At 42.6% G+C, this 17,457-nt stretch overlaps 1 protein-coding gene across 1 annotated transcript in view; it reads left to right on the plus strand.

Moving 5' to 3' along the window:
• The first annotated feature begins 734 nt into the window (after positions 1-734).
• PKHD1 (PKHD1 ciliary IPT domain containing fibrocystin/polyductin) overlaps positions 735-17,457 on the plus strand; it is a 443,829-nt gene continuing 427,106 nt past the window's right edge. Inside the window, exons 1-7 of the mRNA XM_078054411.1 lie at positions 735-786; positions 2,993-3,070; positions 3,685-3,829; positions 6,444-6,552; positions 10,867-10,924; positions 14,495-14,573; positions 15,859-15,933. Coding sequence (XP_077910537.1) covers positions 735-786; positions 2,993-3,070; positions 3,685-3,829; positions 6,444-6,552; positions 10,867-10,924; positions 14,495-14,573; positions 15,859-15,933 — 596 coding nt within the window. The remainder of the gene's footprint in view (positions 787-2,992; positions 3,071-3,684; positions 3,830-6,443; positions 6,553-10,866; positions 10,925-14,494; positions 14,574-15,858; positions 15,934-17,457) is intronic.

Genomic DNA, 17,457 nt, shown 5'->3' on the forward strand with positions numbered 1-17,457 from the left:
GGCAAAATAAAGGCAGGGTTTAGGGAAGCTAGGCCTGGTGGACTGGGCCAGCATTCCACAGGAATGGGGTAGAGAGACCCTGGCATCCTGGGGTACAGTTTGGAGGGTCCAGCTTTTTCTTCCTGTTTCTTTCCTCCCTTTCTCCTCTGCTGTGAGGACATGACAGTTTACCCCCAAATTCCCATTAGTACCATTTTTTTTTTTAACACTGTACCATACTTAACATTTGCTTTGTTAAACTTTTTACTCTTTTGTGTTGATTGGTTTCCTGGAGGACTGAGACTCTTCTATAAACAAAACAAAACAAAACAACCTCCCCCTACCCCCCACCCTACAACCACTATTAACTAGTATCTTGAGATCTAGAATTTATTATTTTTTAAATTAAGCTTTTGTTCAATAATGAGTTAATGAAAGAGGCTGTTCTTATTTACCCAGCTTAAACATGCATAAAATAAGTTGGTGGGAGAGGGGGAAGGGGTCGGATAGTGATGATTTTACACAAGATTCTTAGATTATCCTTTTCTCTTGAGCTTGGGAGGATGGTGGGTCCCTTTGAAGACTCTAGGGCCGTGTTGGTATCACTTCCTTAATTTTCCAAGTTTTGGCACAGTCAAGTAATAGTATGTGAGCAAAAATGATGGTAATTTTTCATTTTTTTTTTTATATAGCACGAAAACTACACTGCTCCCGCAAAATTGAAAATTTTGAGAGGATTGATTTAAGTGGACAGGATGACTGTCTGGCTGATCTCTCTGATGAGGATGGAAATACTACTTCTGGCAGGTGAGTAGGATGTGTTCTGAAGGGATTATAGATAGAACACAACAAGTTACCTTGAGAACTAGTTTATCGATACTTAAAATATTATTTGGGGGAAAGTCTTGAAGTATGTACTCTGGGTTTAAATTTTCACTGCTTAGAGATTACTTTTTCCTGTTTAGTAGTTGAGGCTATGTATTAGTTATGAATATATACTTTTTAAAAAATTTTAAATTTTATTTATTTATTTATTTTTTATTGTTATGTTAATCACCACACGTTACATCATTAGTTTTAGATGTAGTGTTCCATGATTCATTGTTTGCGTATAACACCCAGTGCTCCATGCAGAACGTGCCCTCTTTAATACCCATCACCAGGCTAACCCATCCTCCCACCCCCCTCCCCTCTAGAACCCTCAGTTTGTTTTTCAGAGTCCATCGTCTCTCATGGTTCGTCTCCCCCTCCGATTTCCCCCCCTTCATTCTTCCCCTCCTGCTATCTTCTTCTTCTTCTTCTTCTTTTTTTTTTTTAACATATAATGTATTATTTGTTTCAGAGGTACAGATCTGTGATTTAACAGTCTTGCACAATTCACAGCACTCACCATAGCACATACCCTCCCCAATGTCTATCACCCAGCCACCCCATCCCTCCCACCCCCCGAATATATACTTTTTTAATGGCCAATGGAGGTTGCTGTTAATAGTCTTGAGCTTCTAATAATAACTTATAACCTTCTTTTTATAGTTCCTTTTTGAGCCATATGATGTAATTCTTTTTAGATTTTACTGCTTTGTCTTCCCGAAGGGAATAGCTTATCTCGTCTTAGAGGTTAATGACTGCTTGTATCAAACTCTTTGTTTCTCAAATCACGTCTCTAATTTTCTTTGTGAATTTGATTATCCTCGGTATCTTTTTTTTTTTTTAAAGATTTTATTTATTTATTTGACAGAGAGAGAGAGAGACAGCGAGAGAGGGAACACAAGCAGGGGGAGTGGGAGAGGGAGAAGCAGGCTTCCTGCTGAGCAGGGAGCCTGATGCGGGGCCCGATCCCAGGACCCGGGGATCATGACCTCAGCCGAAGGCAGACGCTTAACGACTGAGCCACCCAGGCGCCCCTCCTTGGTATCTTTTGATGGCATTAGTTTTGGCCCTTCTTTAGGTAGAAGTATCTAGTACTCTTTTGAAGGGTAAGCATGGGCTGGTCTGGCTGGGCCTGCCGTGAATAATTGTGTTGATGTGAATGATTGCCCACCACGCTTGGTTGTGCATTATGCCCCCTTTGTAAATGTACATGGAAGGTCTGGGTTAACCAGAGTTAGCATGGCCTGGATTATCCTTTATCTTTTCTGACACAGGAAATGAAAAGTGTTCTGTAGATAACACTTTCCCTATCTATGATCTCACTGAGGAGCTGACCGATTTTTGATGGCTCCTTGAATTGGCTTTGCCTCGGCTAAGGCATGTCGAGAGGTGTCTTCAAAGATAAGGATTTGATTATTATGCTCAGCCAATGGTATTGATGGGAGAACCCAATCTAGCCTAGCATGTGTAGTCTATATTGTTTTTTTTTTTCAAGGAAATTCCAGCAGTGATCCATGCTTCAGCCTCTCTCTCAGCAGGCAAGGCAAAAAAATCTACAGAATTTTGTATCCATCTGGGGAGTCATTCTGATCATATATTCAAAAGGAGGAAATCAGAAGATGGTATACTGAGCAGGATGATTGAAATAGGGACAGCTTCTAGAAGTTTCTCCTCTCCTCTGGGGAAGTGGAATTACAAGTAATAAGGGGTGACTTTACAACTAAATTATGACTACCTAATTAAAGGGTGGGAAAGAGAGAAGAGATATTCTGTTTAATTAGGAACCAAATGTGTCCTTGAAGTCCTTCCCAAAGGAAGTAGAAATTCAGGATTGTTCTGGTGAACTGTGGGTTTTTGGATGTCCAAAATAAGAGGATGAGCCAGAACTGTCCTTAAAATGAAAGTTTTGAAGGTGTGATCCCCAAACCGGCAGCACGAGCAGCACCAGGTCAGAACTGTAAATTCCTGGGCCTTACCCTGCACCTACTGAGTCAGAAACTCCAGGGCTGGGGCCCAGCAATCTGTGCTTTGTCCAGCCCTTCTGGTGATTCTGAGGAATGCTATCTTTTGTTTTTATAACATTAGGGAAGCAGATGTATTGAATCTGAGCTTTAAACCCAGTGTTTTTCTTACTTACTGACAGTGCCGTCCCTGAGTTTCCATGTTGAACCTGAAGAAGGTAGTCTTGCAGGGGGAACGTGGATCACGGTCATTTTTGATGGTAGGTTTGGGTCTTACCAAATGTCAGTTTCTTATTTATTGGTGTTAAGAATCCTAAATAATATGAGTCTTTGGCTCTCCCTTGGCTAAGGACAGGTGTAAAAGAGGGCCTGAGGGCTGTTGGACCCACTGACACTGACCTCTGTGCTTCCAGATGCTCACTTGGTGTCACAGAAGTAGGGCACACGACACCCTCATATGCCCACGTCCGCTTTCTTATCCCAACCTGTGGGATGGGACCCTAGAAACCCTAAATGACACGATTCGGTAGCGTGTAGATAGTCCTTAGCATTGTGTTGCCCAGAATCTTAGTTATCTTCCTTGCACATGATTCTATATGTGGGAACTTCTAAACCACGGTTTAGCTTAGGGCTGAGAAAGTCCTGGATTTCAGTGGATGGACCTGAAGAGAGGAAAATTCTTCTTATAAACTCATAAATGAGACTATCCGTTTACACCGCAGTCATAAATGCGTTTGGAAATGAAGAGTAGTCATTTAATCCTCAGGCAAGCTCAGCTTATCACCTTGCCCCTATGTGGCTGTGTTTTTATATTCTCCTGTGTGGATTACAACAACTCTGCTCAGCCCGAGATTCCCCTCTCCCTTGTGTTTAGGTTGGGAGTCGGAGCTCCTTTATCCCACCAGTGGCTCTCAGCTGGAGATCTACCTGGTGAATGCGGCTGCGCCTGTCCTGCCGAGCATCCCTTGTGACGTCTCTCCCGTCTTCTTGGATTTGCCGGCGGTCATGTGCAGGACCAGGTACACCTGTCTGGGAAGGAGAAGATCAGACAGGGCGAGTGCTTTGCTTATCTCGGTAGTTTTGGGGTGGCAAATTAGAGCAACTCCCTCTATGACTGCAGTTATCAGCTATAGCTTTAAAAATGTTCTGTGTGAATACGCTTCTGAAAAGTTCCCTATCAGGGCTCTGGGGCTTAAGGGAGGATGAAAATACAGGGAAGAATTTTGAGAAACTTGAGACATTTATAAGGAGGGGTTGGATTGTGTTTCCAGCTGTGTTTTCTTATTGTTGTTTGCAAGGAGCTCTATCGCTATTAAGATTTCAATAAATGGTGCCATTAGCCATCTAAAGAACTCATCTTCTGAAATAGGCATAATTGGAATGATTGTGCCTAAACCCCAAACCCGTTAGGAAATTTGCTTTAGTCCTCAGCGTATTTCCTTTTTGGTGTGATTTGTACAGGATTCCAGGTCATCTGCTGTTTTACTCAAGTTTTTGTCGTCTTACGAAGTTTCTACGAGTTCGTTCTTTCCCTACTCATGTCTTTGAGATGCCCCGTGAAAGTGGATCATTGCTTAAGAGAAACAACAACAACAACAACATTGTCATTTCCTTTTGTTTTCTGTTCTCTCCTTCAGGAAGTCCCCCTTTTTTCCGTCTCTGCCTACTGAAATCTAACCTGCAAATGTCACCTCTTCCCTGAACGTACAGCTGAGTGTAATCTTGCCCTTCTTTGAAAGGGAGGCAGATAGGGGCTGACATCCAGGTGGTGGTGGTCACAGCTTTGAGGAAGGAGCACCTTTTGTAATTTACACACAGGCATGGCACGTGTAGCCGCAGTGGCCCTGTTTCCTCAGCCCTGTGTTTCTCATGACACTTAGGTCAGTTGTTCCCTTGCAGATTCATCCTAGAATGAAGTGCCTTGAGGACAAGGGGTGTGTTAATACCACCTTTGTAGTCCTTATGGTACTTAGCACAATGCCTTGTGAGTAGATGTTGCCCCATAGACGTCTCTTGAACTGAACTTTCTTTCAGCCCTGCTGCTAATTGTTTTAAAACTGAGTTGTACGTCTTCCTTACATTTTATGGTAGGTATGGGTATAGAGTTCCTGCAAGAACTTGCCATGAAATAGATCAAAACTCTGAAGTTTTATATGTTCTATCTCCTCAATCCCAACATGCTAATGATTTTCAGATGCACCACTGATTTTATATAATCTTTTTTAGAGGAAAAGAAACACTATCCTCTTACAGGTACTCATTGGCTGGAAGATGAATATCAAGTTCAATTAACCCCCAAATGTGAAAAAATGCACATTTTATCATCAATTAAATACTGTCATATTCATTATCCTAAAGACATACCTGCTTTCACCAGGATTGACATTGTAGCATCTAGATCAGCACTGTCTAATCCAAACCTTAGGTGAGCCACAAATGTAATTTAAAATTTTCTAGTAGCTACATTAAAAAGTCAAATGAAACAAGTGAAATTATTTTAATAATTTTTATTTAACTCAACATATCCAGAATATTATTTCATATGTAATCAATATATAGATTATTAATGATATGCTTTATATATTTTTTGCACACCAAGTCTTCAAAGTCCACTGAGATTTTACACTTATAGCATATTGTATTTGTGACTAGCCACATTTCAAGTGCCCAGTAACCACATATGGCTAATGGTTACACACTGGATGGTGCAGATTTAAATACTTAAAGTCATGCTGAAAAGTTTGGTGAGAAACTCTTGGAGGGGAGGCACTTCTTAATTCTAGCTCCTTATTCATCATATTCCCTCTCTTACAAAAATGAACAGGAATGGCAGCATCAAAGAGGGGAAGAAATCACTGTGATATTTGTGAAAAGAGGAGAGGGGGTCTAGGACTCTCCTGATGGATATATGAAGTGTTTATGGACTGCTTGAATATTATGAAGTCAAGAATTTTTTTGGCAACATGTGAAATCAATGCCTTTTATCAGAGAGAGCCTAGGATTCAAGCCCTACTTTGCTCTTGACCTGTGGTGTTTGCAGACATAAGTTTCTTAATCTATTTGGAACTGTCAAAAAATTTTTTAAAAGATTTTTTATTTATTCATTTGTCAGAGAGAGAGAGAGAAAGAGAGAGAGAGCACAAGCAGGGGGAGCGGCAGGCAGAGGGAGAAGCAGGTTCCCCACTGAGTAAGGAGCCCGATGTGGGACTCGATCCCAGGACCCTGGGATCATGATCTGGGCTGAAGGCAGATGCTTAACCGACTGAGCCACCCAGGCATTACAGGAACCACCAAAAAAAATTTTTTTTTAATGGAAACTAGGATTAGATTATCTATCAATGTCCCTTCCACGTCTTGAAGTCCTATGAACCTACAATTCTGAGGAACAAGACAGAATTTTTTTTTTTTTAATTTTAAGGACCTTCAGTAAAACAATTATAACATGTTGCTGAAGGATCCAATCTTTAAAGTCTAGTGGGTGAGTGGATCTAGACGGTGTAAAGTGAAACCTAGGAATCCTTGGTTAGCTCTGTTTCACAGGTGCCGGAGGAAATTTGGAGTGGTCACGTGGGGCTTCTGGCTTTGGTAGTTCACAGTTTTTGGTTCACAAGGATTTCCACTTTCTGCCCTCAGATCTCTGCTGTCTGAAGCACACGAGGGTCTGTATTACCTGGAAGTGCACTCTGGGGGACAGGTGGTGGGCAGCCCGAGTCCTGGACCACGAAACAACTGTACGTTCAAGGTGGGTTCTAAGGATGGAGGAATGTGTCTTTGCCTCATCTGAGGATAGGCTTGTGCTATCAAGAAGCAAGTTATAAGTCAGCCGGAGTCTGCTTTGCCAGGGTAAGAAGAAGGGTGGGTGGTAGTTGTGAGGTGTCTGAGACGATACCAATGAAAGTTAAGTATGGAGCCCTTGTATGTCAGGTTCTGTGCTTTATATACATTAATTTGATGTTCACAACAATTTTAAGGGGCAACTATTTATTATCCTGGTTTTACAGATGAGTGACTTGAGGCTCAGGGAGATGAAATAATGTGCCCATCTCATCAATAATTTTGCCTATGTCATCCAGGTACTAAATGGCAGAACTAGGATTTTTTTAAATTAGTTTAATTATTGACATATGATGTCCTATTAGTTTCAGGTGTATATCATAGTGATTTGATATTTTTATACATTACAAAGTGATCCCCATGAATAAGTCTAGGTTGCCATCTGTCATCACACAGAGTTATTACAGTGTTATTAACTATATTCCCTTTCCTGGAGGGAATGTAAATTGGTGCAGCCACTATGGAAAACAGTAAGGAGGTTCCTCAAAAAAATTGAAAATAGAAACATGATCCAGCAATTTCACTTCTGGATATTTATGTGATGAAAACTAAAACACCAATTTGTCAAGATATATGCTCCCCTATGTTTATTATTTATAATAGCCACAATATGGCAGCAGTCCAAGTGTCCATCAGTGGATGAATGGACAAAGAAGAGGGGTTATATATACACAATGGAATGTTACTCAGCTATAAAAAAGAATAAATCTTATCATTTGTGACAACATGGATGGAATGAGAGGGTCTTGTGCTAAGGGAAATAAGTCAGAGAAAGACCAATACTGTATGATTTCACTTACATGTGGAGTCTAAAAGAACTAAGACTTGAACCTGCATTGGATTCTATTTTTTTAAAAATTTTATTTATTTATATGTCACAGAGAGAGAGAGAGAGAGCACAAGCAGGGGGAGATGCTGAGGGAGGGGGAGACGCAGACTCCCTGCTGAGCAAGGAGCTCAATACGGGACTTGATCCCAGGACCCTGGGATCATGATCTGAGCCAAAGGCAAACGCTTAACTGACTGAGCCACCCAGGAGTCCCCCAGCATTGGATTCTAAATCTTCATCTAAACTTAAGCCCATGAGGAGCTGCAAAGATTATCATTGGTCAGTGTTTCATTTCACAGCTGCAATTCTCCTAAGTCTTAGTAGGGGGGAAGGGACTCAGAGACCCAGGTTCTACCTTGCCCTCTGCTTCGTGTGATTTCTGCTTCTCTTTCTAATCCTAGATTGAAAGGGCATTTGCTGGTGGCATTCTCCAAGTGCAGAGCTAAACGGAAGCAGAGAGTTTATGAGTTAATGCCTAACTTATGTTGGAGAAGCAATATGTATACTTGGTCTTAATTCTGTGTTTGGTTCAGCCTATTGTCCATTTCGGGTTAGTTTTCCACTAATCTCTGAAAGGGTAGGCCCTAGACTTTTCATAAAAGGCTGAGTTTTGACAGAGCTCTTTGTCATGGTTGTCCTTCCCACAGGGTGCCTCCGCTGAAGAGTTGTTCATAAAAGTCTTTGTCATTAATTAATGCTCCTTTAGAACAAGACTTCATCCCCTAAATTCATCCCTGTTACGATCTACATTTTATACAGGCAATTCATTGACAAATTTGGAATTTGCTGTCAGTTCACATTTAACAACTTGTTTCTCACTCCCAGAGAGTCTTGTTTTCTGGAATTTTGCTTCTGTACATATGCAGTAGAAAGAAAAAAAAAAGATCACTCTTTCTTATTAAGCCCCGCACCCCCACCTCTCCACTGTCTCTGTGAATGTAACAGAAGACGGATGGCCAAGCACCCTCCCTGATCACCGTGCTGTTTTTGGTTTTGATGTTCCTTTCACCCCAGATAGTAGTGTTCCTACTTATTAAAGACTGGAAAGGAGAGCAAGGGGAGAGAGGAGAAGCACTTCCTAAAATTGCACATTAAAGAAAACAAGTCCTTGAGTGCTTCGGCTTAGCTTGGCGAGTTGATGAATAATCACCAGGGGACGCAGTTAATGAGAGGCATTCCAAGCTAAATAAAACACGGTGTGTCTCTTTGTTTTGGGACTGGGACTGGGGGAACCGTGAGTATTAAAAATTAATTCCATCTCGCAGTCCACTTCAAAGAGCCGGCTGCGGGCGCTGACAAGTTTGAACAACTCACAGAAGGTTTATCAAGCAGCTGGGGGCTGTGGCTTCACTCTCCTAATCCGCCGCTTTTCCTCTCCCCCTTCTTGCCGCCCCTGACCTCGCTGGCGCTCAGGGATCCGCAGGCGGGAAGCTTGATTTGGAAGCTCATTAATTTTTCACTTTGTCCTGTCTCTAGCTTGCTGGGTGAGCGGGGCCTGTTTTCCTTAGAAATGTACCATTTTCATGTGGTGTCAGCTCAGAGGGAATCACAGGGAAGACTCTTTCTGAGGTTGAACTCTGAGCCGCCCCAGCATGCCAAGGAACGGGAAGGAGTGATCAAGGAGTCACTCTACTGCCCCCACGCTTGGGGTGGACGGCTCACAGACTGAGCGCTAGAGCTGACGCTGCAAGCTGGAAATCCAGAGCCATGTTTCCTTATTTGGTTTGGACTCGATTGTTCTTTTGCCTCAGTTTCTAACGTCTATGAGAGGGAGTAGTAAGGCTGCTCTGCCTCCTGAGGCTCCTAGGATATACTTCCAATGGAAATGACAGTGGTATGAAAGGCGCCCCAGTGGGAGGTGAAGGCCTGGGTGCGGGAGGAAGCTGGGAGGCCAGGGTAGGGAGTGCAAGTTTGGCAGGTGTGTGTGGAATTGCATTAATCCTTATCTTTTGGTGAGATCAGAGCTGCTCCCAGTCAGTGAGGTCACTACAGTCTCACCTTGACCTCCTGCTTGTGCATACTTCCTGTGACCTGTTCTCTAAACCTCTCCCTTAGAAAGGAGGAAACTGGCCTTGATGGCAGGTTGTACAGCCATGTGGATCAATGCCTAAAACCCACACTTGCCAGGCCACCGCCAGCTTTGTTGAAATGTTGTTGGCTCTCCCCTCTGCTTCGGGCTGTGGATGAACAATGGAGTTATTCTTTGGTGATATTCTCCCTGGGAAGGTGGACTCCTGGAATGCTGGAAGCAGACCAAGCTAAACGATCTGCTGTCATTGGATTTGCAAGTGGGAAGCAGTGTAGTTTATGGGGAATGAAGGCAGTCTGGGCATCTAGAGGGGGTTGGGGGTGAGGGCGGCCGGAGGGGGAGACCAGGTCTCTTCCTGAGTGTCATTAGCTCATGGGTCAAACTTTGGCCTGGTCAGTCCATCCTTCTGCTCCTCTTTTCACACTGGCCCTGGCCATGAAGTGCACTAATCTTGGGTTAACCCAGATGCCTATAGGTGAGATGGAATTCCTGGAGTTGTCTTTTTCTCTCTTTTACTTACAAGCACCACATCAATGATCTCACAGGGGGCCACTCTATTCATTCACAAAGATTTGAATGTCTTCTCTATCCCAGGCTAGTCACAAAGATATGACCGTGACTGAGTCCGGCATCATCCCTGCCTCTTTGGAGCTTATAATTAACAGAGAATGGGCTTTGTGGGGAGGGGGCATAGAAAGATGATTTGGAGCGCCATGACCAGGCTTTCCCCTCTCCCATCAGTGCTGCTTCCTCCTTCTCAAAGAATAAGTTTCCTTCCCATTCCTTGAATCATTTGCATCATTTTTCTCCCAATAGGCACCGTCCACTTTCCCAACAAACACCTCACTTGTGTGTCTACCCAACTTCCAATTTTTTTAGCTTGCTAATTCCTGTTTACGTGTTGGGTGATAATAAGTTAAGTTGCAATCCTTTCAATTTAAGAAAGTGAATTATTGTCTAGAAAAATTAAAAAATCCTTCAAGATTACAAGATACCAAGTTACATAATGGAATTCTCAAGCCTGGCCTACCTACCTTTCTTTCTGGTAAAATGTGTTCCTGGGTATGGCAGGTGGACAGGTAGAAAGAAACTTGCCAAAGTTTGGACAATATGGTGCAGGGCAGAGAGCTCTGGGACCTTGAAAAAATTCCTTTACCTCTCAAATGGAAGAACTATAGTAATATCCGTCACCTCTGCTTCACAGATAGATTATGGGGATAAAAAGAAATAGATGTTAGTTGATTTGAGGAAATGTAACCATTTACCACCTTAGACTAATATTCAATGAAGAATGACTTTTGCTTCTTGTTTGTGGTTGTGATATGCTAATGAAATGCTCCCTTGTGATGACCTTTCCTGAACAGTTTTCCAGGGGGCAGACACCCATTGTTTACCAAGTTACACCACCAAGTGGAGCTCCAGGTAAGGAATCTCCTATTAAAACAGGAATAATTATGGATCCCTTTGCCAAAGCTATTGCAAACTCTTCTATCCAGGTGGGTGCTCTCTATAAATAGGAGCATTGAGCTTCTTCTCTGATGCTGTTTTAAAAATAAGTGTCAACTTTTGGTTTAATTTTAACCGGGTTTGGTTTCACCTCTGGGCACTTTTGCTCTGTTACTTCACTGATAACAAAAGAATCCAAACAAGAAAAGAGAAAGAGGCCAGCAAAATCAAACCAGGTACTGCCAGAGAATGGAGGAACTAGAAATCATCATTGCTCCTAACTTTATAATCATCCACATCTCATAGCAAACCTTTTTGGAACCTTTCTGTGAGCCAGGCTCTGTTCTAAGCTTTTGGCGTGTATTATCTTGTTAGATCCTCACAAGAACCTGATGACATAGGGACTATTATTCTCATTTGCAGATGAGGAAATGAGATACTAAAAGGTTAAGCAGCTTGCTTAGAGTCAACTAGTGAGTGTGCAGCTGGGATTTGAACCCAGACAGGCAGAATCCAGAGTGGGCTGGTATATCCAACGTTTTGTTCTGTGTTGAGTGGTGGTGTTGCATACTATATGGAAGGCCAGCAACCCTGATACTTACCCTGGGGGCTTGTTTATGAGTTAGAGGACACACACATGCAAAGGCCAGGGGCTAGAAGAGAAGAAGAGAGAGAAAGAAGAGAGAGATATACATAAAAGAAAGGATTGCAGCTAAGAAATAGATTCAAGAATTGCTAAGCCTGCCTTACAACTAAGTAGTAAGCACAGCTAGGATTATATATAATTCGCTGTCTGATTCTTGGCAAATTCCAAATTCCTCTGTCTATTTCAGATTTTTCCTTTGTTTAGGGTTTCCAGATGGTGTAATTATGGGAATACAAGTTGCTAAATGTTTATATGTAGTTGTGTCTAAATGCATAAACTGATAGAGTTTTGAATGGCTTGACGACTAAAGAATGTCGAAATGAGTATCTGAGTTGCTGAAAAGTGTTTGTGCTTGTGTGTGTGTATGCGTGTGTGTATAGACACAGATTATGTATGCATGTATTTAAAGATATCCTGAAGAATATGAATCTGGCATGATTTTATTAATGCAGGTTATTCAGAGATCTGTTTCTTTCCATTTGTCTGAATAATCAAGGCATGATCATATTTTATTAAAAAGAGATGTGGTGTGAGAATCACATGCAGACATTTGGGTCCCTGCTGTTTTGGTGTTAGAAAGCTCTTGTTTCGATGGCAGAAGTCCACAGGGTGAGGGATGAGGAAGGAGCCTGCCATCAGAGGTGTGAAATGGGATGTTGGCTCACCCAGATCTGTCAGGCCCGTTTCTCCCACCAAGTATGAGTGCTGCACCCTGTCTCCTCCACCTTCTGGGGGAATGACTGGTGGCTGGCCTGGTTGGAGTGGAGTGGTCCCTCCAGGCAGGATCACGCGGCGGCATCTTTGAAATCACTTTCCAGACAATTACTCTCATTTCATTTGGGAAGCCTGCCCAGGGTGGCAGCCAGGGAGATGGGGGAGGTGGTGGGGACAGGAGCGATGACGTTCCATTAGTAGTTGAATTTCTGTCTGTGGTTAACAGCCCTCCACTGTGACACAGAATTGCCTGGCGCCGTGGGCAGGCTCAGCCATTTCTCAGCCTCCGTTGGGCTTCTTTGTTTAGGAACAAGACAAAAACTCAGAATTCCCAATTTCTATAACTTGTTACCAATTTTTAAAATTATGCCCATCAGAGCTTGAAATCATGCCCACCAAAGCCAGGAAATCAATAATTTAGCTCTATTAAAATGAAGGGAAATTATTTTGCCAGTTGTTAATAGGAGTGGAGAACTGCGGACTCGAGGCTTTCTTCATGTCTGTGACCTTTGTCTAAGGCATTAGGTTCCCTCCCTTTCTACCCATTCACTGTACAGTGGCTCTCATATTTCCTGGAAGGTTCCCAGGGTTTCACTGCCAGTCCTCCAATGACCGCATCTGAAAGCATCTCGGATTAATACTACACAAGCATAGTGTGAAGGGAACGACTTCTTGGTAATGTTCTTTCGTGACTTTGAATGTGGCCGTGAAGAGATCCCAAATCCTCTGCATTCAGTGACCTCACGAGCCCCATAGGCGCTCTTTTCTTTTCCATCTTTGAGGTTTTACTTATTAGCCAAAACCTCTCTCATCTCTTTTTTTTTTTTTTTTTTTTTAAAGATTTTATTTATTTATTTGAGAGAGAGAATGAGAGACAGAGAGCATGAGAGGGAGGAGGGTCAGAGGGAGAAGCAGACTCCCTGCCGAGCAGGGAGCCCGATGCGGGACTCGATCCCGGGACTCCAGGATCATGACCTGAGCCGAAGGCAGTCGCTTAACCAACTGAGCCACCCAGGCGCCCCAACCTCTCTCATCTCTTAATGTTGTTTGTGATGCTACAAGGTTACAGCACGGATGGTTAAATTCTCTAATTATTTGGCAGGCACACATTTCCAGGTCGTGGGGATGTCTGGTGAACTTTAACTACATCACCTCACTGTGGTGCGTTTGCTTAAAACTTTGCCTCGTGTAGTTCCGCAGAGGGGAGTTTAGGTGTTTTAAACGATGGAACAAAGCAGCTCATGTGGCATCTGGGAGGGGCCCCCAAACTCTTTTTGAGAAAGAGTTGCATCAGATTCCTTTCTCACCTCTTGTGAGCAGAGCGGGTAGGGGCAGGACTGAGAGTTGCTGAGAGGGGATAGCTGATGCCCGCACTTCCTCTTGAACTTGAACCAAAAGAGGGGAGTATTAAGGAAATGCTTGCCACCCAGTGGAAATCCCTGTGAGTCACATAGAGGAGCTCAGCAGTAGAAGTCATCCGTTTGTCAGGGGGCAAGGCAGACACCGACTGTCTGCAGATCCCCAATTTGCCCTATCTGTGAACACAAACATATTGGTTCAATGAATGGGATGTGCCATTGCCCATCTTTTAAGCCATAACTCTGTTCTATTTCATCTCGTCCCCTCCTTTCTTAGTTCCCATCCATGTGGGTCATCCTTGACATTTATCTTTTGTACTTTGAGATATGGAAAAAAGTTTAATATCCCGAATACCCATCCAGGTCTTGGGATAGGCACCTCCTGGGTTGTCCATATTAGCAAGTGTCCAGAGGAAAGTCTCATGAAATGCGGAGCACCCCAAGGCACGTGGTCCTTAAATCCCACGTTAGGTGGATGGTCTACACACAGCCAAGGGGATAGAACGAGGCAGCGTGTGGAAACCGGCCCCTTCCTCCTGAAAGCCTCATGGGACTGTGAGGAAGACCTGTTATTACTGCTGTGCTCCATACATAGATGATTAAGCCTGTGATTGCAATAACTGGTTATTTTAGCCTTTCCAATGTGTAGTATTGATCACCGGATCATACTTGGGGCTCCTTTCCTGTTGTACAGTTTGTGAAAAAGCATTGATATTCTGACTCATGACCAGTTTGGCCATATTAAATAGATGAAACCAAAAAGAAATAGTTTATAATTTATAGTTGGAGCTAAGTCTATTAAATTTTTAAAAAATCTCCTTAAAACAGGAAAACTAATACATGTGTACGGCTGGATTATCACTGGAAGATCAGAAACCTTTGATTTTGATGCTGAGTACATTGATAGGTAAGTGTGTGTTTCGGTGTTCAGCTAGTTACAAATATGCTGGGTTGCTTCCTGAGACCAGCTTCCCCGATAGCAATAAATTGTAAGCAGTTGGCACAGAATTGCTGTTTTCCTCTTTGCAGTTTATGGTCCCTGGTGAGCTGGGCTTCAGCAAACTTTGTTAATGTAACTGCAACTGGTCAATTAAGTTGGTCCATTTATTTACTGACAACTAGTCACTCTGGGCTCAGCGTGAATCGTGCTGTAATTGCATCTGTGGGTTTTCTTTTTCGATTCTTACCCTTCTCCACCTTGTTTCTCAGGCTGAAATAAATTTTTTATAAAATGATGTGTGAACCCAAAAGACCATTATAACTTCCCTGTTTGGTTGGTATGCGTTTGTGCATTTAGAAATTATGTTAGTGTGATGGGAGGAAGATGCGGGAGAAGGCACTGAGAGCCGCTGAGTTTTACTGTTTTGTGGGAATGATTGGGATTGCCAACATGACTTTCTTCACCAGAGACTCTTGAAACAGAAAGTGTTACTATTAAATCATGCATGCTAGGGAAAGAGGAGAACCAGAGGGAAAGTGGTGAAGTTGTCGTCTTTGGCGGAAGCCCTAAGCACCTGATTATGCAACCTCTGAAGTAGTTACTGTGAGGATTGATGAGGTAGAGGGAATCTAGTCTTACTATAGCTGAGCAGATTCTATATACTGTGTCTAATTTTGCTCGTACTCCTAGAGAGGATGGGGTATCCTCCTCTGTTCTGTTCCCTCTCTGTGATTCTGCCCTAGTTGAAGAGGACATGATCTGGCTACTCTAAGGATCTACATCTCTGGCATTAAGTCATGGTTAATTTGTCTTGAAAGGAAATGACTCTTTCTGTGGAGGCTAGAAGCCCCAAGTGCATCCTTAATAATATGTCACATTCACTGCTTGGTACCATGTCAGCCTGGGTCTGGGATACAGCATTTGAAAGGGGGAACAAAGGCATAAACTCCACAGTGGTTCTGTGTAGACCCAATAGAGCCAATGTGGACATGATGAAGATTTGGGGGAAAAGGGAAATGCTCCTTCTGCTGTGTGAAAATGTGGACCATGAAATAGTGCTATGCGCTCCTACCTGCAGGCTGAGAATTGATTCAACATCTCCTCAGGGGACAGGCTTTGGCCACCTGCAGAATGCCCCATAAATCCAGAGGAGAATGCTCAGAACAATGTTTCCTATGAGTTTTGCCAGGAATGTTTACTGGGAGCCTTACGCTATTGTCTTATGTCTTCCCCCCCCCCATTTTTTATCCAGCCCATTGATCTTGGAAGCTCAAGGAGACAAATGGGTCACAGCCTGCTCTCTTGTAAACAGGCAGACAGGAAGCCGGTGAGTGTCTTTCCTGTCTACATACATGCTTTTAGGTTCTTCCATGAGGGTTTCTCTCTCTCTCTCTCTCTCTCTCACACACACACACACCATCTATTTTTTCATATAGATCACCCATAACTGCTGACTGCCTTATTTTTAGACTTACTGGAAAATACATGGTAATTGATTCAAAATGCAAATTGAAGTGGATTCTGAAAACTTTCTTGAAAACAAATAGCTAATACTAAGTGCTCATTCTAGGCCAGGCCCTGCTCTAACACTTTTACATTTAAGTTACCCAATATCCTTGTGAGGACAAATGGTTATTAGTTTCACTTTATAGATGAGGAAACTGAGGCACGGATGGGTCCAGTAACTTGCCCAAGGTCTTGAAAAGAGAAAGTGGTAGAGCTGGAATGAGTATCTGGGCTGACTAGCCAGGTTCCAAGTTCATGCTCTTAACCACTCCACTATAATGACCAGCCAAAGGAAGGAAAAAAAAAACAACTAAAACAACTAAAATTTGTTTATGTATTACAATAAATTTTTAAAATGAGTGTCTACATGCTTACAGTTTAGCTAACCAACATTTTGCTGGATTTTCACTTCACTCAGGATTAGTAGATTTAACCTTCTCTTGAGGCCATCACAAGAATTATACTCTATAGCTTAGTTTTATAGGACTGGCATGTTGTAGAGCCAGACTCCATAATGTAGTTTCTTCCTGGTGTCTTCAGTTTGTTTGCTCAGGATCCTTCTTTTGTGGGTTGACAATTTTTTTCCCAAAATTTTTATTTAAATTCTAGTTAGTTAACATATAGCGTAATACTGGTTTTGGGAGGAGAATTTCATGATTCATCACTTACCTATAACACCCAGTACTCAACACAAGTGCCCTCCTTAAAACTCATCACCCATTTAGCCCATTCTCCACCCACCTCCCTGCATCAACCCTCAGTTTGTTCTATAGTTAAGAGTCTCTTATGGCTTGCTTCCTTCTCTTTTTTTCCCCTTCCCCTATGTTCATCTGTTTGTTTCTTAAATTCCACATATGAGTGAGATCATATGGTATTTGTCTTTCTCTGACTGACTTATTTCACTTAGCATAATACCCTCCAGTTCCATCCACATTGTTGCAAATGGCAAGATTTCATTCTTTTTTATGGCTGAATAATATTCCATTGGGTATGTATTCCATATATATACACACACACACACACACACACACACCACATCTTCTTTATTCATTCATCAATCAATGGACATTTGGGCTCTTTCCATAGTTCGGCTACTGTTGATAATGCTGCTATAAACACTGGGATGCAGGTGCCCCTTTGAATCACTATTTTTGTATCCTTTGGGTAAATCCCTAGTAGTGAAATTACTGGATCATAGGGTAGCTCTATTTTCAACTTTTTGAGGAACCCCCATACTGTTTTCCGGAGTGGCTGCACCAGTTTGCATTCCCACCAACAGTGTAAGAGGGTTCTCCTTTCTCTGCTTCCTCACCAACATCTGTTGTTTCCTGTGTTGTTAATTTTA

This window comes from Halichoerus grypus, chromosome 9 (genome assembly GCF_964656455.1).
Source record: "Halichoerus grypus chromosome 9, mHalGry1.hap1.1, whole genome shotgun sequence".
In the NCBI taxonomy this organism is placed as follows: Eukaryota; Metazoa; Chordata; class Mammalia; order Carnivora; family Phocidae; genus Halichoerus; species Halichoerus grypus.